The 25,444-nt window shown below is 33.5% G+C and overlaps 1 protein-coding gene across 2 annotated transcripts; it reads right to left on the reverse strand.

Annotated features, from left to right (window-relative positions):
- Nucleotides 1-10,746: 10,746 nt before the first annotated feature.
- Nucleotides 10,747-25,233, reverse strand: LOC111376873 (peptidyl-prolyl cis-trans isomerase CYP21-1-like). 2 transcript variants are annotated; one of them, XM_022999878.1, is made up of 8 exons: nucleotides 24,728-25,233; nucleotides 16,854-16,967; nucleotides 14,537-14,615; nucleotides 11,867-11,914; nucleotides 11,733-11,756; nucleotides 11,449-11,631; nucleotides 11,245-11,320; nucleotides 10,747-11,139 (listed from the first exon to the last, which is right to left on the reverse strand). In XM_022999878.1, exons 2-8 carry the CDS (start codon nucleotides 16,866-16,868, stop codon nucleotides 10,977-10,979), a joined length of 588 nt encoding a protein of 195 aa, XP_022855646.1. In that variant the 5' UTR covers nucleotides 16,869-16,967; nucleotides 24,728-25,233; the 3' UTR covers nucleotides 10,747-10,976. The 2 variants fall into 2 exon arrangements, with proteins under 2 accessions (XP_022855646.1, XP_022855645.1); XM_022999877.1 differs by lacking the exon at nucleotides 16,854-16,967 and having other exon boundaries at nucleotides 24,728-25,232.
- Nucleotides 25,234-25,444: the final 211 nt, after the last annotated feature.

Here is a 25,444-nt window from a genome sequence, read left to right on the forward strand (position 1 = left end):
GAACCGAGTGACTTTCAGGCTCTGAATTTGCAAACTGCTCCCTCAAACGGCCTTTTGCCTCAATGGAAATTCTGCTATTTCAGCTTCTTGCCCTCACTGTATCTTTTTTTAGAATTAAGAATAAGAGGATCTTAAGTAAAGAAAATTCTCTCTTTGTTAAAGTAAGAAAGAGATTATCTTCTTCAATCTATCAAGAATCTATGGGATAGGAAGTTTATAAACTCATATTTTTTCTGATATCAAAAGATTGAAATTTTATTTATATAATGATTTATACAAGGTTTCTATTGTATACAAGGGGTTTCCAGAAAAACTGGGTTTAAACAAAGTTTAAAGAAAGAGAATGGTTTCTGACTCGAGATGGTCCATTCTCTCCCAAAGACCTCTATTTATACATGACTCAAACTTACTATTATTGGTCTGTTACATCATTACATACATCACAATTTGAAAAAAGGCTCACATGCCTCTCTATTATTTTCCTCCTAAGGTCTACATTTTCACATGCGTTTTTTGCTTTTTCATCAAAGGGGCATCTTTTCCTCTATTATTGTCTTTCCATCTTTGGCTCCATATGCAGCTGGCTATATGCTTTGGTAGTGGTAGGTCCCCTTTTATTTTTCTCCATTCATCTTTTATCTTGAAGCATCAATCTTTTAATCTTGTCTGCATGTGGGGCACTCCCTCAATCTGCATGATTCTTGGATTGTTGTAGGACTTCCATTAATTTGATGAGTATCAAATTTCTGGATATATTATTTCAAAATAGTAGATTTTTCTTTTCCATTAAGGAGTGTCCATCCTTCATATTGGCATAAGTATCTGAATTTTTTATCATATAAGTTCTTTGCAATATTATAAAGAACTTTCATCCCCAAAACTCTTCGGGATTTTATCCATGATTTATTGATTTTAGGCAATGGTTTATTATTTCGGCCAACTTCAATCTGAAAATCTCGGCCAACATATCAATTGTGATAATATGTTCAGTAAGATAGTATATCCTTCCATCAACCTTGGGAGTTATTGAATAAAATTTGATATAAATTGATCTCCCTTGGGCAAATTTTGAAACTTCTACCCTGAATATATCATCAGATTTTTTCAATTTCTTTTAAATCTTTTCCTAGATAGATCAAATCCAGAAATCCATAATCTACTGTCATTTTGACCATGAAAGGGTCTGCATCTTTGGTAATTATTAATCTGGGATAAACATGATCTCCCGATGCAATAAAATATGATTCATTTTCTTCCAATTCATAAACAATTTTGGCAAATGATCTATATTCTTCTTCTTTTGATAATAAAGGGATATCATCATTTTCATCAGTTTTGATTCTGATAACTCTTGTATGTTCATTGCCATTTTTTATAGCCACCTTCCGGGGACTTGCTATGTCTCTTTTGATATTGCTGGGTCCACTGCTGCTTCCTGGCTGTGTACCTGTTTGTATTTTTGAGATTGTATCAATTGGTATTTCCTGTTTGGTATTTAATGACTCGAATTGTGAAGTAATATCAACAATTCTGTCATTCAATTTTTTGGCATATTTGGAATGAGAATTAGAGATTTCCACCAACAATTTGACATTTTGTTGGATAGATTCTGCCATTTGCTCTAATTGCTCAATTCCAATTTTCATATCTTCTGATTTTTCCATGAGGAATTTCATTTGTCTGTTAACGTCTATTAATGAATTTTTGATATTATCCATCTCCGAATTCGATATTCCTGCTCAAAAAATCTGCAAGATAATTATTTATTCCTTTAATATGAACAATATCAAAATTGTAAAATGATAAATATGTTTGCCATCTGTGTAACCTTCTATATTGAGGTTCCATAAATAACTTATTTCTAATAAGTCCTGTAACTTGAGAATTATCAGTTTCAACAATAAATTTTTTAGATAAAAGGAATAATGAAAACTTTTTTATTCCTCTAATAATTGCTAACAATTCTTTTTCATGAGTAGTATAATTTATTTCTGTTTGGTTAAAAGTTCCACTTGAATATCTGCATATTTCATTTAAATCTGTTTTTAATATAGCTGTCCAATATTTATCCGAGGCATCAGTATTAACAATTAAATTATCTTTTTCATCTGGTAATCTTAGTTTTGGTAAATTTTTACATTCTTCTTTTAATACTTTAACAATTTCAGTATGTTCTTTATTCTAACCTTTAGTATTTGTTTTTCTAAGTAGAATTTGTATCTTATGTCTCTTTTTCGAGAGATTTTCAATAAATCCTTCAACATAGTTTAGACATCCTAAAAATTTTTGTATTTCTTCTTTGGATTTTAATTCATCTGGAAAGTTTTCTATCTTTTTAGATATATGAGTTTGAAATTTTATTCCTTTTCTATCTATTGATAATCCCAGAAAATCTATTTCTTATTTCTCAATTATAGAATTCTTTTTAGAAAATACAATTCCTTCCTTTTTGCATTCATTTATGAATTGTAATAAATGATTCCTATATTTCTTTTTATTATTAGAGCATATTAATATATAATCTATATAAACAATAAGAAAATCACTATACTTTTTGAATATATTATCCATTTTTCTTTCAAATATTTGTGGTGCATTTTTTAAACCAAATGACATAACTAACCATTCATATTTTCCTTGAGGTTTACTAAAAGCTGTATATTGTATACTTTATTCTTCCATTTTTATTTGCCAAAATCCTGATTTACAATCAAATTTGGAATAATATTATTTTCCTTTTGCAAGATTTATTAGGACTTCTTTATTTGGTAAAAAGTAACCATCAAATTTAGTATATTTATTTAATTTCTTATAGTTTATTACCATTCTAACTTTTCTTCTAATCTGTTCATAATGTTTCATAACCATAAAAGCTGAACTACTATGAGGTCCATTACTGGGTCTAATTAGCTTTTGTTCTAATAGTTCTTTTATCTGAATTTTAAATTCTTGCATATCCTGTAAGGTATACATCATTGGTCTAACTCTTATTATAACATTTTCTGTTAATTCTATTTTAGCTTTAGGATGATATAGTTTCCAAAATAATAATGAATTTTCTCCATAAATTTTTTCTAATTGTTCTATAATTTTTCTCATACTTATCTCTATTTCTGTTTTTTTAGGATCTTTTTATATGATAGTGTTTTATTTTTTAGTTCATCTTGTACTATTGGTTGTTTTTCCCATTTATCACCACGCTGGGCTGGCTGAACTCTGTAGGGTCTAAACTCTCTTGGTATTTTTAATAAATGTGCACAAGGTATTTGTAACATAATCATGTAATTATTTTGTTTATAATATTGAAATTGTTGGATAAAATCATTTCCTGATAATATATCACATTCTAACTTATTATAATTATATACTTTATTTATTATAACTTGTTTACTATTAAGTATTATATTAACTTTTTCAGCACTATCAATTATTTGTGTACTTTCTCCAGCCACTCCTGTTATTTTTATTTTACTATTTTTATTACATGATTTTATTAAAAAAAATTTAAAAATTGTTATATCACTTCCTGTATCAATTAAGGCACAAGTTGTTATGTTTGTTTCTACTATAGTAACTTGTATATATACTACCAATGGAAAGCTTATTTGATTATTCATCCACTTCCTATTTTACATAATGTAATTTGTCCTTTATGAGTTATATATAATCCTTCTCTTTTTAAATTATAATCTTCTAATCCATTTAAGAAACTCATTCCTAATAATATATGAGGTTCAATATCCATACTTTCATCAAATAACATGGTACTAAAAGATCAATCCCACCTATTTTTATCGATACATTTACCTTTAATTCTGTAATAGATAGTTGTCCATCAAAATTCCTGTATCCATATGATTCTATCTTATAAATCATTAATCCTTCATTTTTATTTGCAGTCATATGACATTCACCAATTCCTATATCTATCAATATATTTGGTCCTTTTATATACCTTCTACCATTGAAATATTTTCCTTCTATTTTCATATTTCCAATATTTCCATGAGATTTTATTTCTTTTATACCACTAGTTTCTCCTAAATATTCTTTTTTATTAGGTAGTCTAAGACTTTTTGATTTCTTTATCAACCTTCCATTATGAAATATTATTTTATAATCTTCTTCTTCTCTTAACTCTGTTATTTCAGGCTTATTTTTAGTTATATTAAATTTATATTCTTCTGGGATAAGATTTATTTGTTTGTTTGGTTCCACTATTTTACTAATATCCTTACATTCCTTATGAATTTATATATATAGTTTATTAGAATAAATATTCCCATAATTAGAATTAGTAAATGTGTATAATGCTCTATATTCCATAGTCATAATTTGATCTCCTGGTTCCATTATATCATTTCTATGTAATTTGAAATGTAATCCTAAAACTTCATTAAAATTTTTATCTTTCAATGAGACACAATATTTTGGGTAACAAGTAAATATTAACTTTTGATATGCTAAATTTCCTTCTATAGTTCCTAAATGACCATCTTCCAGATTTATAATTCTTCTATCATTTAAGTTTACAGTTAATGGTGAATCTATTCCTTCCCTAAATAGGGATTTAAACATTATTTGTATTCCTGCTAAATAAACATATTGAATATTTTCACTATGTTTTTTTACTTATTTTTGATAATAATTCTGATACTGTATTTTTTATTAAAAGGCTTATTTTATGTGTTCTTTGAGTAGTCTTAACGTCTATAGTTTTTTCAATCTTATAGTATTCATTTATTGCTATTCTTTCTCTTCTCCATATTCTATCTAGAATTTTCCATTTTCCTATTTTCAAATCTAATGATAACTTTTGTATTTTCTTAAATTTATTATTATCAAAAGTTACTTTTAATCCATAACCTTCTATTCCCTCATATTCTTGGATTTCTATGTTATTATTTTCTATTTCTTCAATTTCTCTATTCAGATTCTGATCCATAATCTTCTGAATCTGCTTCACTTATAAATATTTCTTGATTATTATAATGTTCAATATCAGATATTTCACTTAATTCACTTTCTGTTTCAAAATAATCCTTTTGTAATATTTTCACTTTTTTCTTTGTGCAATCAGGACTTATATGACCTATTTCTCCACAATTCCAATACTTACATTGTTTTTTATATTTCTTATAAGGTTTATTTTTCTGTATATTATTTTTCCTTTTATAATATTTCCATTCAGGTTTTCTGTATTTTTCTTAAAGTTTCTGTATTTTTTAAACTTTCTGTTTTTATATTTTCTTTTATTTCTTTTTTCAGAATTACATCCCCATCTTGTAGGTTTTTCCATATCTTCACAACATATTCTATTTAATTTTCCTGATTTTTTCAATAATTGTCTTTGTTGACATATATATGCAAGTCTTTCAAACAAAAATTTTATTCTTGATCCTAGTGTTCTAGGTATTCCTATATTTTCTTTTATATATTTTTCAAATTTTATTTTAAAATATATTCCCCATGAACCCGGTAATTTATTATAATGTATATCTTGATATACTTCTTGATTCTCATTACTATAAAATTGAGTATAATAGTATTCCTTGAATTCACAAGTATATTCTTTAATTTTACACATATCACAAATTGTTAAATTAATTAACTTAACTCTTGCATTATCTTTTTCTCTTATTGCCTTTTCTTCATAATTTCTTAACCAATTTTCTCTTAAGAATTCATCTGCAATATATTCTATTAATCTTTCTACTCCTAGCTTATCTGACTTTATTATTTCTGTTTGTACATTTCTTTTTATTAATGATTTTGTATCACTACTAATTCCTTCCCACCAATTTCTAACATTTCCTTCAAAAGATGCAATTAAAAAATCTACTCTCCTTTCAGTATTTTCCCATGTATCATCTTTATTATATAAAAAGAATAATATCATTGAGTCTGCCCAAGTTATTAAGGCTTTCTTAGTATCTATTTTGTAATCTAAGTCTAATTTTGTTCCTCCATGGTTAATAAGTTTATCATAATTATTATTTAATTCAAATCTATTACTATATTTATTTCATTTGGACGGTTGTTTATCTCTTATTTTATTATAAAATTGTCTATATGGTTTATTATACATCGGAGCATAACTTTCATCTGGATCTATTGATTCTTGTTTAGAGGTTCCTACGGGATTAGGTCCTCCTCCAGTATTCATTAAGATTTGGTATTCATCATCTATACTTTCGAAACTTAAATGATCAAAATTATCTATGAGTAGATCTAATTCTTCATTAATCTTCTTTGTCTTGATTTTCTTCAATTTTTTGTTCATCTAACATTTTTCTCTAGATTCCTCTTCTTCTATTATTTTAGATAATATATATTTTTTTAAACTCATCATCCATGCTTCCTGTTTCTATTATTATATTTTTCCTTTCAATATATTTTTTCTCTATTCTGGTTATTTCTTTTTCTATAAATTTTTTATCTATTCTATTATTCTTTTCTTCATTTTCTTTTAATTTTCTAACTTCAAGTTTCAATATATTTATATAATTTCTTGCTTCTTTTATTTCATTCTTTATTTCTTGTACATCATTTATTAATGTTCTTACTAAATGTTTTAATTTTTCCATATGTTCACTAATTGACATTTTATCGATTTTTTGATTGACAATAATAAAATGTTATACACTCAGCATTTTTACACTCTTTTATCATTTTATCATATTTTTGTTTTATAACTTCAAGATTTGTTAGCTCTTTTAATTTTTCATAATACCTTGCATTTTCTTTATACCTTTCTTGTTTTAATTTTAATATTTGTTTTTCTTGAGTTTTAGTTATATCTCCAGGTATTAATAATTCATCCAAAATTTTATTATTTATTAATCTTATTCTTCTTAACTTTTTTTCTAAAATATTTTTAGTTTCTTCCATTATATTTTTATGTTGATTCAAATATTTCTCTATGGTATAATTCATTTTCAAATACTTCGATAATTATTTCATATGTACGTCTATTTTTGATAAATCCTACAATTAATTTATATAATATTTGTTCCTTTATTTCTCTAGGTAAATTCCTAGTTACATATAATGTTATTATTTTTAATTTATTAGGGATATGGTTGAAAAATATATAACATCCTTTTTCTTCAATACATTGATAATAATTATTTATTTTTATGATTTCCATAATAATTATTTATTTTTATGATTTCTAATACTTCTTTTATGTCCTTACTAAATGTTCCAACTATATTATCTTCTTCTATATAGCCTTCTATATTAGAACTATATTTTACCTGATACCTTAGTTTATTATTATAAGTTTCAAAAATTTCTAAAATCATAAATTTTATTTATTTTCAATATCTTTTAGGTAATTTATTTTTATATACTTTCTCATAATCTCTCTGGCTCTGATACCAACGGGATGGGTGCTACTATGAGCGAACAAAAATCTAATAATCTAATAATCACAAATCTAATATTCTAAAAATTCTTTTATTTTTGTTTTAGTTAATTTATTTGTTATTAAGCGTATATAAAATCTTAATGTAAGGTTAAAAACTAATTTTTTAATATGCTTGTGGTAATCTATTTTTTATTGGTCTTCTCATAAATTTTTAAGTAATTCTTCAAAGTCTAGTAATGTCTGAGAATTTATAATATCAATATCTGTTATCAAATCTATATCTGTTCTAAATGGTATATCATATTTTGAGATATTTTTCTTCATTTTTTCTAATTTATCTATGATATCTTGTATATCTTTTATGATTATCGATCGTACAATTCCTTTAGCAAAATTTTCTAATAAGTTTTCTTTGAAACATTTTAATATTTCTTGTGATGCATATAATTGTTCTTGATATCCTATCTTATCAATTTCTTTTTCAAATTTAATTTCTTTTTTATTTTTAACAACCTTTTTTATATTATATGGTCCTCTCTTATATTTGGATTTTTTCATTTTATAATTATTCATTAATAACTTTTTCAAATTTTTAGAAAAATTACTTGTTAATTTTTTAAGGACTTAAATAGAAGATTTTTATTATGAAGTAGGTTGTTTTTAATATTTGTTTAAGGGTATTTTAAGTAGTTTCAAATATTTGGAAAAGTCAAGGGTTATTTTGGAAAATGGCCTCTCCTATTTGGGTCAATTTGATGTGTTTCCCGCAAAAACAAATAACAGTTATCTAGCAAGCTATAGGGCTAATTTTTAGATACTATAAATATTTAGAGTCGACACAATACAAAAGATATATGTTGAAAATTTTAAGGCACATAAATAAGGTAGGACTCCAAAATTTGCTGGTTCTATCATCATGAAGCTCGTCCATCCCCTTTTTGCTTAATTTTTAATCAGGGACGGACCTAAATCTTTAGTACCGTGAGGTCAAAAAATTAAAATGTAATTTTTTTTAAAAATAATATAATATTAATAAAAATAAGTCAATAAATTAATACAATTGTAGTCTACGTATATTGATACTTTGAAAACGTAATATAATTATATATTATCAATATTGTTAAATGGATTTTGCTACCTGTATAGTTTTATTTACCCCTTCGTTGACAAATGTTGAGCGACGGCGAGTAAATGAAGTTGAATGTAGAAAATAAATGAATTGAAATAAAATTCAAATTTAATCTAGGAAGCAGGTGAAATTCAAATTTACTTCGAAAATAATTTAAATTACATTTAATCTATAACAATCCTAAAACTTATTACGGGGGTGTTTGATAGCTATTTTTATGTAAAAATGCATCTTAGAATAATAACTTGAAGGGAAGTGTGCGGTTGAAAAATAAGGAAATTTTTTTTATTTACGTGTAATATTATTTTAATAAAGAATGTTTGGTTGAAAAGAAAAGAGAGAAAAAGGCATTTTGAAAAAAATGGGTACCAAACGGAGGCTACATCATACTCCATATAAAATTTGCTAATAAAACGATCTTAATTATATTGAGAAATTTGTTATACAAAAATAATAAGCGTTAATGAAATAATTAAAAGATTTTAAAAGAAAGACGAGTTACACTTCTTTTTTTAGATATGTCCGTTTACTAAAGTGTGACTATTTTTAATATCCGTTTGGACCATTCAATATGACTACGGTGTAATTGTCAAAACGAGCTTCTAAGTGATGTAGACAATTTGTAGATTCGGCTAGAGTACAATCGTTGGCAAATTTTTAAAATTGGCATAATATTGACATTCTTGAAATACTAGTTTGAAATGACATATTTTGACGAGTTGTAACTTTTACTGCAGTTGGCCATTTCACACACCATTAATGAGCGAAAAAGTAGGCCATGTATTCTTTTAAATGGTATTAGTAATGCAATATTTCGATTTCGTTTAACATCCAGTAATGAGCACATCAAAGTAAGCCGTGAAGGAAACAACTATAAATTTTAAAAAATAATAATAATAAAATATTTGTAGGGTCATTTAATCCCCACATGATCCCATGTGCGTCCGCCCACGATCTTTTGTCTCTGTTGAAAAAGTTGTTGGTGAATCACAATCATACGAAAGTTTTATTTGTAGGTATTAGTTTATATATATTTTTTTAGCATCTTGGCTTAAATCTTTTGTTTTTCTTTTTATTGCTACGGGAAACAAAACTTTTTCTAGAAAAGGAGAAAAGAATGATCAAATTGTAAGGTAAATATTCATATCTTTTGCTTATAAGCGTTTATTCTCTAGAATAATTCCTTTCTAGGCCATCTAATCATAATTAAGAAAAAAAGTACTTTAAAATTACTTAGAACTTGTTTTACTGGGAATTGTCAATTAAATGTGTTTAATTGATATAATTTTACATCTGAAAAATGTTGAAATTTTGAATCTTTTGGTGTTCGTTTGACTTTGTTTTACATGAAAATTGTCGACTAAAGGGATAAAATTTGTTACAGTTGTGGATAAAATTTGTTTCCATTGAAAAAAAAAAAACGACTTGGAAAACCCATTTTCCCACTTAACCCATAAGAATTTCAATCCCTCAAAATGGTGGAAAACTTGGTAACATGATGATGAAACTAGAGAATCAATTGCTTAGAAAAAATTGAACCCATTTTCCCACCTAACCCATAAAAATTTCAATCCCTCAAAATGGTGGAAAACTTGGTCACGTGATGATGAAACTAGAGAATCAATTGCTTCGAAAAAATTGCCAATCAAACACTTAAAAAGGTGGAAAGCGAAATTTTTTTTCCATTTTCAGCGTAAAATTCATCCAATTAAACAGGGCCCAAGAACAATGCTACGAGTTCATGGAAAATGTACAGACAGGTTTACAGAATGTCACATGATAACATTTTATTGAATTTTAGATAAAAATTAGTTAAAACAATCAAGTGCTGTCATCTCAATACTTGTAAAACTGCATGTACATTTCCTCTGTGTAAGTATCATTTCTAAAAAATTAATTAGTTATTTTGAAGATCTTCGTAAAAGAGCTTTCTCCTTCAATTAAATTCTTCTAACTAGATAAGACACTTGAAATTATTCAAAAAAGTTCAAAGGCAACTTCTCAATTCCAAAAGTAACTTTCGACTAAAAAGCTCTACCGAATAGACTCTTAATGTTGTTCAATTCAATGTGTCGACCTAAACTGTTGGTATTACCTCACAGTTCACAGCTCCTGCCAAACCCAACAGAGAAACCCAAGGTAGCATGAACAATTGAGGAAGCACTATAATTTGGGCCTAAATTATAAAGAATAAACGAAATTATTGAAAGCACTACAAAAGCTCCTATAATCTAGAGCAAAAAGATGAACAAAACTCAAAACTTATATCATTTGCTTGAATTTCTCTCTACAATAGCCAACCATATATCTGCAAATTAACAAAAAGAACAAATTACAGTTTTCTCAAACAAGAAGCTAAATAGCTAAATGTTAGATACTATAAATAATTTAATGAACATGATACAGAAGATATATAATTCTAAGCCACATTAGCAAGTTCTACTCCAAAATTTGCTGCCTTCGTCGTTATGAAGCTCAACTGTCTTCATCCCACTTACTCTTCGGTATCTCCCCAGAATCAGTAATAATTACTTTTTTTCGAGGCTTTCCACTGTAGGTTCCAGCTCCGCCCTCGATGGCATACACAGTATCCATGCCATCAATGACTTTACCAAAAACGACATGCTCACCGTCAAGCCTGTGCAATTAACTTAGTAGTGAGAAGAAGTTGGGAACAACATATTGGATTAAGTTTAGAAGTTACTTATGTCAATAGTACCATTACTGCAAAATCGAAGCTTACCAGCTGGTCTTTACCGTGGTAATAAAAAACTGTGAACCGTTAGAATCAGGGCCTGAATTCACCATAGAAACAACACCTGCAACAATTACATGTAGCAAAATGTGAAAGAGAGAGACAGAGAAGAAGTCATACAGCTTCAGCTATAAACAAGTCCATCACATGAACCAAGACAAAAGAGATTGGTTACAGAAGATCATAGCAGACCTGGATGAGAATGCTTCAGCTTGAAATTCTCATCATGAAAGGTGCCTCCATATATAGACTGATTTCCTCTCCCGTTTCTATAGACGATATCTCCACCCTGTATCATGAATCCAGGTATAATACGATGAAACGGTGTTCCCTTGTAATGGAGAACTACTCCATTAGCATCCTTTCCCATCTCCCCTAATTCCAGAAGAAGCAAATTACGTGAAGGAGATTAAAGATAAAAAAGCAGCCTGCAAGTCTCAACTGACTAATACAATTATATAGTAAAAAATAAATACCTGTGCACAAAGCCCTGAAATTCTCTGCAAATAAGACAGCCAATATAATAAGCCAAATATTGTATGCTGAATAAAAAAATTAGCTAACTCATTTTACCGAGCATGAAGTGTTTTAGAAGAGTTGAAAGACATACCCACGGTCTTTGGTACGACTTGACCATATAAACCAATGGTGATTCTTCCTGTAGCCATTCAGGGGTAAGATTAAAAACTTGCATGTGTGAATAAAAACTAGACTGCTTGAACAATATAAGTCTAGAATATTTTTTATTTATTATGCAATGTCAAGTTTGTTCTAATCTTTTAATATTTCACGTGAAAGACGCGATGAAATAGTTACAGCATGCGTAGTCAAAAGAATTTGACACTGTGGTGGACTTAGCAGCAAATAATCCACTTCAATAATAGATAAGCAAAATATTATAGGACATAGTATGGAAGTGTCACAACTCAGAAGAACGGTGCGCATCAACGAAACTGTTCTACAAACTATTCAACCCATGATGATACTAACAGTATATAATTCTAGTCCATATGAGAAGTGGGGAGGTTTTCTTGCCTGTTTCACATGAGTCCTGCTAAACTCTCTTCCATAAATAAAACTGTTCATTATAATAATGCTGATTTGACATGGATATCAAAACCCCTCACCTCATATGAGAAAAAAAGGAGAAAATTTCTGTCCGTTTTCCTCTATTCCGCTAATTTCTTTCTCCTGTCTTTTGATGCTACCGTTCTTTATTATGTTTGACGTGAGTTAAGAGATCATGAATTTGAAAGTAATGAATAAAAACATCCATATTTTACACACTCTAATATCCTACGCAGTAGTAACGGAATGTATTAGATAAAAGTACCTACTCATTTTATATAATTTGAAGTCACTCAAGCTAAAATTTAGAACTTTCCAAGGAAAAATGCAGTATACTAGTCAAACACAGAAGCTTCATCACTATACCACTGTCTTTCTGTGTACAAACAAATTCACCAGCCCCGAAAACATATCTGAGTTAACGAGGCAGGAAGCATAATATGATTTGCTTCAGTGAATGCAAGTTCAGTCTACATAAAACCATCGATGTGCAAATATGGACCAAAGAATCCTCCAATAATATTAAAAATTAAACCAACAGTAAATTTAACGTTTCAATTGACTTTTTAACAGAAAAAACCAGAACAAAACTATCTTTCATGGCCGACAAGGGTTGTGGTGATCAGATCAATTGCTATAGGCTCTCATTATCAGAATATATTGAGATAAAAAAAAAAGGGTAATTGACACAAAACGTCCCTACCTTTCAAGTCTATTGTGGAAAACGTCACAACCTTTCATTTTTTGGCATTTTTGCCCTCATTTCAACCTTTCTTTGCGCTGGACGTCCTTCCGTCAGTTTTTCCGTTAATTAAAGGGTAATTGGCACAAAAGTCCCTACCTTTCAAGTCTATTGTGGAAAACGTCCCTACCTTTCATTTTTTGGCATTTTTGCTCTCATTTCAACCTTTCTTTGCGCTGGACGTCCTTCCGTCCATATTCCGTCAGTTTTTCCGTTAAATAAATACAAAAATACCTTTTTCTTTCCATAAACAAGGGTAAAATTGTCCTCACCCCTTTTTCCCGCCATCAACTTAGTCCATAAGTAACAGTAGCAGCAACATGAATCTGAAAATATTTTAAATGATTAAGTTAAATAAAGAAAAAATATCGTGAACACATTATATTTCACAATTCCACAACTACTGTTGCTGTCATCTTGTGTCACTGGAAAAATTTAGAAAGACATATTAAATGGGTAGTCAATTTATAATGAGTCAATTTAAAATGAGCCATTCATCTTCTCCATTGAGCCAAAAAGAGCCATTCACCATTTTGACTCATTATAAATTGACTACCCATTTAATATTTCTTTCTAAATTTTTCCAGTGACACAAGATGACAGCAACAGTAGTTGTGGAATTGTGAAATATAATGTGTTCACGATATTTTTTCTTTATTTAACTTAATCATTTAAAGCATTTTCAAATTCATGTCGCGACATTTTCCACAATAGACTTGAAAGGTAGGAACGTTTTGTGCCAATTACCCTTTAATTAACGGAAAAACTGACGGAATATGGACGGAAGAACGTCCAGCACAAAGAAAGGTTGAAATGAGGGCAAAAATGCCAAAAAATGAAGGGTAGGGACGTTTTTCACAATAGACTTGAAAGGTAGGGACGTTTTGTGCCAATTACCCAAAAAAAAAAAAAAGAAGAAGAAAAATTTGAGGTATCAAGAACTAAGGTGCTTTAAGGTCACATTTTCAACAAAAACAACGAGGCACCAATTAATCATGAAATAGCAAGTGATGGAAACGGGAGCCAGTATAAGCAATGAGTCAGTGATCTAGATAAAAAATCAGTTTCCAGGAAATAAGATACCATATAACTCTGAACAAGTACTGACAACTAGAGAATATTGTGATTGAGCTCAAACATACAACAGAATGGAGATGTTATGCACATATTGGCTTTTGTTATTAAAAGCAAGAGATGCAAAGCGAAGATCAAATAACATTTAGCCTGGACTTCAAACAGATACTTCCCCATTTGGGCAAGTGGGACTCGGAATGAAATGACATCTTGGTACTTAAAATAGAGGAAAATCTTGGATGACTGAAAAACTAGACCTTAGACACCTTCTAAATAAACAAAAACTGGTACCAGTTGGGAAGCAATAATAAAATGTAGTTAGCATGCACAATAAAATGGCACTTTAGGACGGTAAATTACAATTTCAACCACTAAAATAATAAAAAGGGCCCATACCTAGACGTTGTTTGTCTATGTCAACATCCAAAAACACTCGATGGGTAATTTCATAAACCTCTTCCACATTAGCTTCATCCTGGGGAAAAAAAATAATAATAATTCTTAAGCAAAGGCGAGCACTCAAAAGTTTGAAAAGATATTATTTAATTGAAAAAATGATCTGTACGAGTGTGGTATTAGGCAATTTATTTGAAAAATTAATGTGTACAAGTTGAAAATCTTCACACCGAACTAAAAAATATCCAATTGTAGATACATAAGGAAAATGACAACTTTCAAGTATTAGATAAAGCTATTAGCTTCGTTGCCCTTTGTGCAGCCACAACACTAGGCAGTCATCTATTATGTGTCTTAATACCAAAAATTAAATTTCGACAAATCCTCTTTCTTTTCTTTTCTTTTCTTTTCTTATCATTTTTTTTCCCCATTATGATTCATATAATCCAATGACTCAGTCAAACCACTTGAGCTCTTAGCATTACAAGAAGAGAAAAAACTAGAACTTGTTTGAGATATTAATTTGAAATGTGCATCAGAAATCCATCAAGATACCCATCCGCAACTTACTCACAAATACCTCGTAAGCCCTTCAATAGTAAATTTTTCAAACCCTTAGGGCATCTTCATATCCAGAAAAAATCACAATTCAATTCTATCATCAACTAAATGAGATATAGCAACAATTTGGGCTGAAAACAAGAAAAATCTAACTCGTACAAAAAAGGACAGAGTGAAAAAAATCAGAACTAAAGCAACTAAGATCAAGAGGCACCACAGTTGATTAAACACTAAGATCTCCTGTCAAATTTCTTCTTTCTTATATTTCTATTCGAACATTCAGCTCTTTTCGACTCTTCTCTTCTTCCATTGATCATTGATGAAGCACTAATCCTCATTATATATAACTCGGCATATACAAATATTAAACAGTGTTTGGCATATTCCTGGTACTTGTTATATCTATGGAAGAGCAAACTAACACATCATAGGTGTCATAGGGAACTCTCTAAAGCATGTAAAGTAATTTAATGAAAGAGATAATAATTAATCTTTGACTCCAATTGTTATTGTTACATCACCGTTTCAGGTAGACCTAGGTCAGATGGCTACCTCAGCAAAAGCTCCACATCATCAGTTCACAAGTTGGTACGTAATAAGTCGTCGCGCCTCTGATGGTAGAGCACCTCACTTTCACCTTCGACAACAAGAGTGTTAAGTCATAAAACTTCCCCTTCAGCTCACAATGGATCAACCCGTGTAACAGAAGTCTCAATTCACATCAGTACACTACATCCTTAAGCATAAAAGGGCTAACAGGTTAGTCAACCATTGATCAGCAGGTTGATCATGGAGACTGAAGCATTGGCAGGCAGACTGCTCAACACAACCTTAACCTTATGCCAAGCCACAAGAACACAAGCAGTTTTTACGTGAAAAATGTCTCCAGTGTAAGAAATAAAAATTAAGGGAATTAGTGCAGTTAAAACCTCTACTATCAACCAAATAATGGATACACAAAGCCTTCTCTAGTCACAACTAGAGGCTACAACGCATATTTCATCAGGATAACAAAAAATCTCGACAATGCAACATGAAATAGGGAGAATCTATCAACACACCCACGGTTACTGTTCATAAGTACGAACCACTGTTCATGAGCTAGAAATTTGATCTTCACCATTCAAATTGTAGATCCATGTCTCGTGAACCTTTCCTCAAAATTTTAGCTAGTTCGAACTACAAATGACTCAGAATCGAAGTTTTGATGAAACCTGGACGAAAAAAGAAAAATACAAAAAACGGTTGACACACTATTTCCTCATATCTTCTTGTATTTAAACTCATCCTTAGGGTTAAATGGGCCTTAAGCTATAGAAAAGATCCCAAACTTGGCATTTCCTCCACATAGAAGGAAATAACTCAACAAATCTCCCCCTTTCGACTATGGAGAGGAGTTCGTCATCCTGACGATTGAACAACAACCTTTAAGCTTATTCTTTGATAGTGTTTTCATGAACATATCAAAATCATTATGACCAATATGAACTTTCTCAAGTTCATGCAACTTATCATTCAATGCATCCTTGATCCAATGGCATCGTACATCAATGATCTTCGATCTTACTCTATAGAGCACGAGCACGTTTCTTCCCAGTAACATGATTTAAAATATTATTATCTACCCACTGCTCGATATACCTGCACACTTGTCGATGCAACAAAGTCCATTCTTCATCAGAATTGTTATTCAATTTTTCAGTAGCTAAAACCGATAGGTAATAATCTTTCACATAAACAAGATCCTCTATTTTACCTTTCTATATGTCATAATTTATCATTCAAGTTAATCATTTTATGCACATTTGCTTCCATAATCCAAAACCCCAATCTACGAACTATCGTTGATATCACTTGGTCGGGAGATATACTGCAACACAGACACACAATAGAATAATTCTTCTCCACAAAAACAAATAAATAAAGCGCACTTCCTACAATTGTATACGCTGAAAATAATCTAAAGATAATCAATCACACCAAGCAACAAGAATACAAGCAATTTTTTACATGAAAAGAATTTGTTGGATTCTGTTCGTTTGGCAAAAGCCCTTTTACTATAGCACAAAGCACTCAGGAATTTTAATACTAAGGATGAATTTAAGTACAAGAAGATAGGAGGAAAAAAGTGTGCCAGCCATTTTCCCAAGAGAGAGAGAGAAGTTATGATTTTCCTCTTTTCAACTAGATTTCATCAAAGCTCTGATCACGAGTTACCGATCGAGTTGAAATTTGGATGAGATATTCATGAGACATTGAGCTACAATCTGAACAATAGAGATCAAGTTTTGAGCTCAAGAACATTAGTTCATACACGTGAACGATAACTATGGGTATATTGCTATTCTCTTTATTTCGTGTTGTATTCTCGAGATTTTCATTATCTTGATGAAAATTGTGGCGTCTATTGGCTTTCTTATAATTTAGATATGCTATTTTGGGGTCAATCTACGTTGAACCCTCTAGTTGTGACTAGAGAAGATTTGTGTACTCATAAATTGGTTGATAGTGGCGGTTTGATCGAGCCAAGTCCTGTGGTTTTCTGGCGTGGTTGATTATTTTCATCATATAGAATTGTAGGAAGTGTGCTTTACTTATTTGCTTCTAGAGAGGAATTATTATGCTTCTGTTTGTTTGAATCTCTCGTAACACATTGGACAAGTTGCAGGTCATCAAGGCGGGAAACTTAACTAAGTTTCACAATCAAAAGCCATTATTCAATTGTAAATACCCCAAAAATCCAACTCTAAGGTATGAGAACTCTTTTACCACACCAAAACTCAGTCCATTTGTCTTTTTACACAGTTCCAAATTGGAGTCGACCATCGAAGTACATATGGTTGTTGCACCGTCCCCTGTGACAACTCGTAAACATAGTCAGAGTGCAGATACATAGAGAGTGAAGATACCAGAGGTGAACAGTAACTTAACCTGCATTTGTTTAGGACTAGTTTCAACAGAAGTTTGGGTCAAAAATTATCTACAAGAACATGCTCTTGATATGTGATTTGTTTAATATGACAAATCGGATTTAAGGCTGGGGGCCTCCTTAACTTCTCTATAAATTTGTAAAAATCTTATTCTTGTATTTGAGTTTTCTTTTCTAAAATGGAAGAGACATTAATGATTGGACACTATTTTTAGGAATAATGGAATTGGATCTTTGTCTCCATTTTGATCCAATGGATTGGGATAAAGTTCGGGCAAAAATATACTGAGCATGTATTTTCTTGCAAATAGATGACGTTTTTTTTTTTTTTTGATAAGTAATCAAGTAATTTTATTAATATCTAATACATGGGGGATGTATTATCAATTTAAACAAGAAAGAAACGACATAAAGTTTGGTAACCCTTCTACATAATTTGTGGCTGCAGCCCTAAACCAAGTATACAAAGTCATATAGAACCATTCTCTAATTTGCTCTGTTGTTCTTGTTTGATTTTCGAAACAACGGTTGTTTTGTTCTCTCCATACACACCATACAATGCATCCCGGAATAAGGTTCCACGCAAGCCTAGTATCCTTGTCTCGGAATTTTTTCTTCCATACCCGCAACACATCCTCCATACACCTCGGCATCACCCAATCCATATGCTGGGAAGCTAGAATCCTGTTCCACAACCACCGAACACCTTCACAATGGAGGAACAAAAGGTCATTCGTTTCTCCGTCTCTCTTGCACATATAACACCATTCGGTAACGTAAAAATCTTTACTACAAAGATTATCCACCGTTAATGTCCGCCCCCTCACAACCGTCCATAACAAGAAAGCCACCCGTGGGGGTAGTTTACATTGCCACACCATCTTCCTAGGAAATGAACTCTCCGTCAACCCCAATATAGATCTAAAGTAAGTGGAAACTGAGAAAATACCATCCCGTACCAGCTTCCATCTGCTCCTATCTTCCTCTCCCACTTGAATATGCACCTCGTACAAGGAGGTCAAAAACAGTGCATACTCATCCAGTTCCCAATCCTGCAAACCCCTCTCGAAGGCAATATTCCAGCTATAATTACCATTATGCATGGCTAGAACATCCATCACCATAGCTGTAGGCTCCAAGGCAATGCGATGCAAAGAAGGAAAACGTGACTTTAGCGGATGATCTCCACACCAACAATCATCCCAAAATCTGATACTATTGCCATTCTCCGTCACATAAGTCAATTTCTCTCGAAAGTCATTCCATCCTCGTCGGATATACTTCCACAAACTCACCCCATAAGATTCACGACCCTCGATCGAGCACCAACCCCCCTCCATCACACCAAACTTCGCTCCTATGATTTGTCTCCAAAGACTCTCCCTCTCCACTCCAAATCGCTACAACCACTTGCCCAATAAAGCTTTATTAAATAGAACAAGGCTCCTTACTTCAAGTCCCCCCATCCTAACAGGAGAACAAACTACACCCCAATTAACCAAATGAAATTTCCTCTCTTCCCCTAGCCCTGCCCAAAGAAACTCCCTTTGAATTCTCTTTAACCTGTTTGCCACTATACCAGGGATAGGAAACAGTGACAAGAAATAAGTCGGTAGATTGGACAGAGTAGATTTAATGAGAGTAAGGCGAACTCCTTTCGAAAGGTACATGCGCTTCCACCCCGCTAAGCTCTTCTCCACCCTTTCAACAACTCTATTCCAGATATGTTTACTTTTAAACCTTGCCCCTAAAGGAAGCCCAAGATATGACATAGGCAACTGCGCAACCCTACAACCCAATATATCGGCCAACTCATCCACGTTAGCAACCTCTCCCACTGGGATAATCTCCGATTTCCTTAAATTAATCTTCAATCCTGACACCGCTTCAAAACATAGAAGTAACCGACACAAGTTCCTGAACTGCTCATTATCTGCGATGAGGATCAGTGTGTCATCTGCAAATAGCAAATGAGAAACCTGTAAGTGTCCAACCGTAAAGCCCTTTAGCAATCCTTCTTCCACAGCTCTCTCAAGCATCTTACTAATTGCCTCCATAACAATCACAAACAGCAACGGAGACAGGGGATCCCCTTGCCTCAAACCTCTACTACTTCGAAAATGACCCTCCGGGTTGCCATTGACCAAAACGGAGAATGAAACGGTGGAGACACAAAATTGAATCCACTTGCACCACTTTTTCCCAAAGCCACATCGCTTGAGCATGTATAGAAGGAACCCCCAGTTCACGTGATCATAAGCTTTCTGAATATCAAGTTTACATAACATTCCTGGCATCCCCAGACGCAATCGAGAGTCGACGCATTCATTTGCTATAAGTACAGAATCCAGAATCTGTCTTCCTTTCACAAAAGCATTCTGACTCTTAATCACCACTTTCCCCAGCACCTCCTTCAATCTATTCGCCAGGATCTTCGCGATAATCTTGTACAACCCACTAACTAAGCTAATAGGGCGAAAATCCTTAATGTCGACTGCTCCCGGTTTCTTTGGAATCAGCACAATAAATGAGGCATTAGAACTTCTCAGGAACCTGCCGTACTCAAAAAAATAAGTGATAAGATCTATAATGTCCGGTCTCACCACTCCCAACAAACCTTATAAAATGCGAACGAGAAGTCATCCGGTCCTGGTGCCTTATCTTCATTCATACTGAAAACCACATCCTTGATTTCATCTTCTGCAAATGGTCTCTCTAACCAGCTGGCATCCTCCTCTGTGATAGATGAAAAGTACAGTCCATCAACCTTTGGTCTCCAGTCAAACTCTTCTTGATAGAGATTTTGATAGAATCTCACCATCTGATTCCCAATATCTTGCGCATCCTCATAAGTAATCCCATCTACCTCCAATATGGTGATAGAGTTGTTGCGCCTGTTAGAATTAGCGACTTTATGGAAGAATTTGGTGCATTTGTCCCCCTCTTTCAACCATGTGACCCTAGATTTTTGGCGCCAGGCAATCTCCTCCATCTCCACCAGTCTCTCCAGCTCTCCCCTTAATACTCCACATCTCTCCCTATCCTCCCCATCCAATCCTAGACCCTCCTCGCGCCTATACAGTTCTTCAATTTCTAGGACACATTGATTTTTACGCCAATTAACATCACTCACCACCTCCCCATTCCACCTCTTGAGATCCTTCTTCAATGCTTTTAATTTTTGATCCAACACATAACTGGGAGACCCAACGAATTCATAAGATGTCCACCAATCCCTAACTCGATCTCTAAAGCCATCTACTTTAAGCCACATCTTCCAAATCTAAAAGGCATTCTTCCACTACACCTCATATCCCCCGATAACAAAATAGGGAAATGATCAGAATACATCCTCCCCAATCTCCTCTGAGTGACCTCTGGATATTTGGCCTCCCACTCCCCACTAATCAAGAAGCGATCTATTCGAGATAACACATGTTGATCCCGATTAGATGACCATATAAAATCTCCTCCAATCAAAGGCATGTCAATCAACATATGTTCTCTTATAAAATCTGAGAAATCCTCCATTGCCCCTGTTAGTCTCCCGCCGCTAGACCTCTCTGTAGGAAACCGAACCACATTAAAATCACCCCCAATGCACGTTGGTATGTTCCACCAAGCCATCATCCCGGCCAACTCATCCCACAATCCACTTCTACTCTCATCAACATTAGGACCGTAAACTCCTGTAAACATCCAACGGAATCCATACCCTGTATTTCTGAACGAAAGCGATAAAGAGAATAGTCCTTCATTGACCTCCTCCATTTCAAGAACTCTAGTGTCCCACATGACTAACACACCTCCAGAAGCCCCTGATGACCCCATATATTGATACCCGACATGTTGTCCCCCCCCCCATATAAACTCCTAATGACCGCCCTCGAGTTGAACTCTAGCTTCTTTTCTTGTAAGCAAACAAGGTCTGCCCTCCATCCCCTTAGCAAATTTCGTATTCCTATCCTTTTCCCCGCTTCATTGAGCCCCCTCACGTTCCAGCTGATTATTTTTGGGATCATCTAGACGCTCTGTCATCCCTCCCAAGCAATCCTTTCTTTGACTCAACACCCTTGGCATCATAATTTACTGATCACTCGAGTCGCTTAAGTTCACGATCTCCCTTTCTTCTTAATTTAGTCCCTTGTATATTCATCCCCTGTCCCCTACTGCCTTCTAATTCCTCAAATAATTGCAGAAGTCTACTTTCATATCCATCACATGACACACCAACCATCTTACTGAAATCCTGAATTTTTTGAAGGACCCAATTTGAAGGTGGGGATTCATCATTGTTCACATTTGCTTTCATTGTTTCCTCTGCTAGGCGAAACTCCAAGGGATCACATGAATATCCCTCTACTTCCTCCACTAGCTCAATATCCGTATCTGTGCCTCCTTGCTTAGCACCATCCACCCACAACACCACAGTTTTGTCGGTCTCTATTTCCTTTTCTTTTAGGGGCTTAAAATGTCTTCTGTTATATGTGTTCCCTACCATGGCTCTTGAACCTGTAGCCTTGTTCTCTTTCAGTACTGTAGAGACAAATCCCTCTGCTAAAACATGTCCCATCTCTTGCTCAACTGGTAATGGTCCATTAGCCGGCGATGTCATGTCCATCATTCCAAGTGTCTCCGACTCCAAATTCACCATCTTCAACTTCCCTCCCTTAGACCAAGGTCTCGCCTCCTCATCTACTTCAGATCCCGAGTTGTTATCCTCTATATCTTTAGTAAGGCCTGCTTTTGCTGATGGCTTCTTAGTTGTCAAAAGTTCTTCATCCACGGCCATCCCACACTTGTGACAAAGCATCTTGGGACCCGCTGCAAATCCACATCCTACGAGCCGAAGTAGTTCATCCAACTCCCCTTTCAATGACTGGACACAAGCCTCTATTTCGACGGTATTCAATAAACCATCGATTGAAACTTCTGTGTATGCTGCCTTGGACTTAGGCCTCATACAATTACCTTCATCTTCACTCACAGTAGCAACCTTCTCCTGTCTCGTTAAGAACCCTTCGATCACTGATCTGCGGGACCTGTGTGGTTGCCGTTACTTCGGCATAAGTCATCCCTTGTCGATTTCGAGCATTCACCGTTCGACGTTTAGCCTTATTTCCAGCAACAAATGAATCAACTACCGCCTGAAACACCCGCGAGATCGATGCCCATCCTTCTCCATTCGTGCCTTCCGGCACCATCACAACTCCCTTCCGACGCCTATCCCCATACTGTGCTATCGTCAAGTACCTTCCACGACTGTTAGCACAACGTTGTGCCAAGAAAGCTCTTGATGACTCATTGAACTTCGAGACGAAATCCTCCAACCTACTAGTCACCCTCAACTTGTCTACCATCTTCACCATCCAAAGTGCGCCGAATCTTCCCATCCATATTGCATTAGATAACTTCGAGCCCCACTCAATCATCCTAACATCACCGTGATTGTTAACAGAAATTGCAAACTCCTTCGCCTCCACTCGAAAACGATAATTAAATACCATGCCGTCTCCATCCATTAACTTTCTTCCCCGATTGTGTATAAATGGCACATCAGACGATGGAATAGGCATCGTGGGTGGTCTGGGAGCATTCTGCAGAATTTCTACATTTTTCGGTTGTGGCGCGTGGGGGATACGCGTCGACAGACGCGCCATTCCGGCGGTGCGTGCATCTCGCCGCCATGCATCTCTGACTGGAATCGCCTGCACAACCCGCCGGTCAGGCGCGTTTGCCTGGGAAAGGGCTGGAACCTGCCGAATCTGAGATAGGGCAGTGATACTTCCACCAGTTTCACCGTCTCCCATGGCCCCCGTACCATCCCAGGTAGTCTCGTCGCCGGTCCGATTGACTGTTAGAGCGGCGGTGCTAGGGTTACCACCTAGGGCCGCTGCCTGAGTGTGCGGCTTTAATATTGGCGTGAGGCCGGTCTCCGGGGGTTTGCCGGGCGATGCGATTCCGTCGCCGACGTCGTCCAGGGTGACTGGGTGGTGGTTTGGTGGGTATGGGGTTGGGGGTGGGATTTGGATATTAGGGGAGGTTCCATTGACACAGGACGTTACACTTTTAAGCTAAGAAAGAGATTTTGTAGCTTGAAAAGTTCCAATGAGCATTAGGGGTTTATTATATCGGAGATACGAATCAGTCAATGTTTATTATACCTATTAGTAGCGTCAAGAACACACCTAAAGGTGGGAAATCAACACAATGAAATATAGAGCAGCACCAGAAACCTATCCAGTAAAACGAAAGGCCTAAAACCTTTTCAAGTTTTACCCGGAAATTATTGAACAGGAACAGATTCCTCTTTACTTTTTCAATTCACTAACTGCAATACATAATTTAAGAAATATTTTCCACGTACCCTACTAAATCGTCCTTTGTCAACTACATTTATATATCTTAATTCCAAACTTCAAAATTAAAATTTATTCTTTATAATAATAAAATTGAGGTCTTTATTACAGTAACAAGAGAAGAAAAAAATTTTGCTCGTGACATTTTACTTAATTTTCCAATTCACTACTTATTTGCAAATTGCATCAGGAACCCGTGAATGCTAAAGTCATCCAAAGCCTAAGGGCACCTTCAGATCCACACAAAAAAAAAAAATAAAAATAAAAAATTCCCAATTCAATTTGTATCATCAACTAAACGAGACATAGCAAATAAATGGGCTAAAATAAAGAAAAACTAACCCGTTGAAAGTAGGATGAAGCCAGAAAAATCAGAACTAAAGCGACCAAGAAGATCAAGAGGCAACGCGGTTGAATCAATACTGAGATCTCTCGACGCATTTCTTGTTCTTTATTTTATTTCTCCCCAAACAATTCCATTAATCATTCATGAACCACGAATTCTCTCTCTCTCTCTCTCTATGTATATATACACACAATCTTCAACAAATATTTTTCGCAAAATCTTGGTACTTCATATATCTATGGAAGAGAAAACAAACACTGTGGAGTGTCAGAGCATTTAACGTAAATTAATGAAAATGGTAATAATTATTGTCCTTAATAGTCAGTTAACGTAATCTTTACGTATTTACAGGGAAATTAAGGAGGTTGAAAAGGCAAGTTCAATGGAGGCAGAGAATAATTATGGATTAAACCAGATGCACAGCACTTGCTGTACACCATTAACTGGGGGGTTGAAGTCTTGTTCTCGTGCTTTCCAGTCCCCAAGTCTGAAAAGGAAGAAGATCCTAATGGGCAGGACAATATTCTTGGGCTTAATATTTAACTCGAATCGGGCTTAATACTTGGGCTACTTTCAAAATCTCAATTCTGAAATTATGATTTTTTGAAAAATGTGTGATTAAAAAGTAAAAAAATAATTTAAATTTACGTGTAAAATATTTTATTGTGAAAATGTGGTTGAAATCGAGTTTGAGAGAAAGAGTTTTATTTAAT

Source organism: Olea europaea, unplaced genomic scaffold (assembly GCF_002742605.1).
Source record: "Olea europaea var. sylvestris unplaced genomic scaffold, O_europaea_v1 scaffold1572, whole genome shotgun sequence".
NCBI lineage: Eukaryota > Viridiplantae > Streptophyta > Magnoliopsida > Lamiales > Oleaceae > Olea > Olea europaea.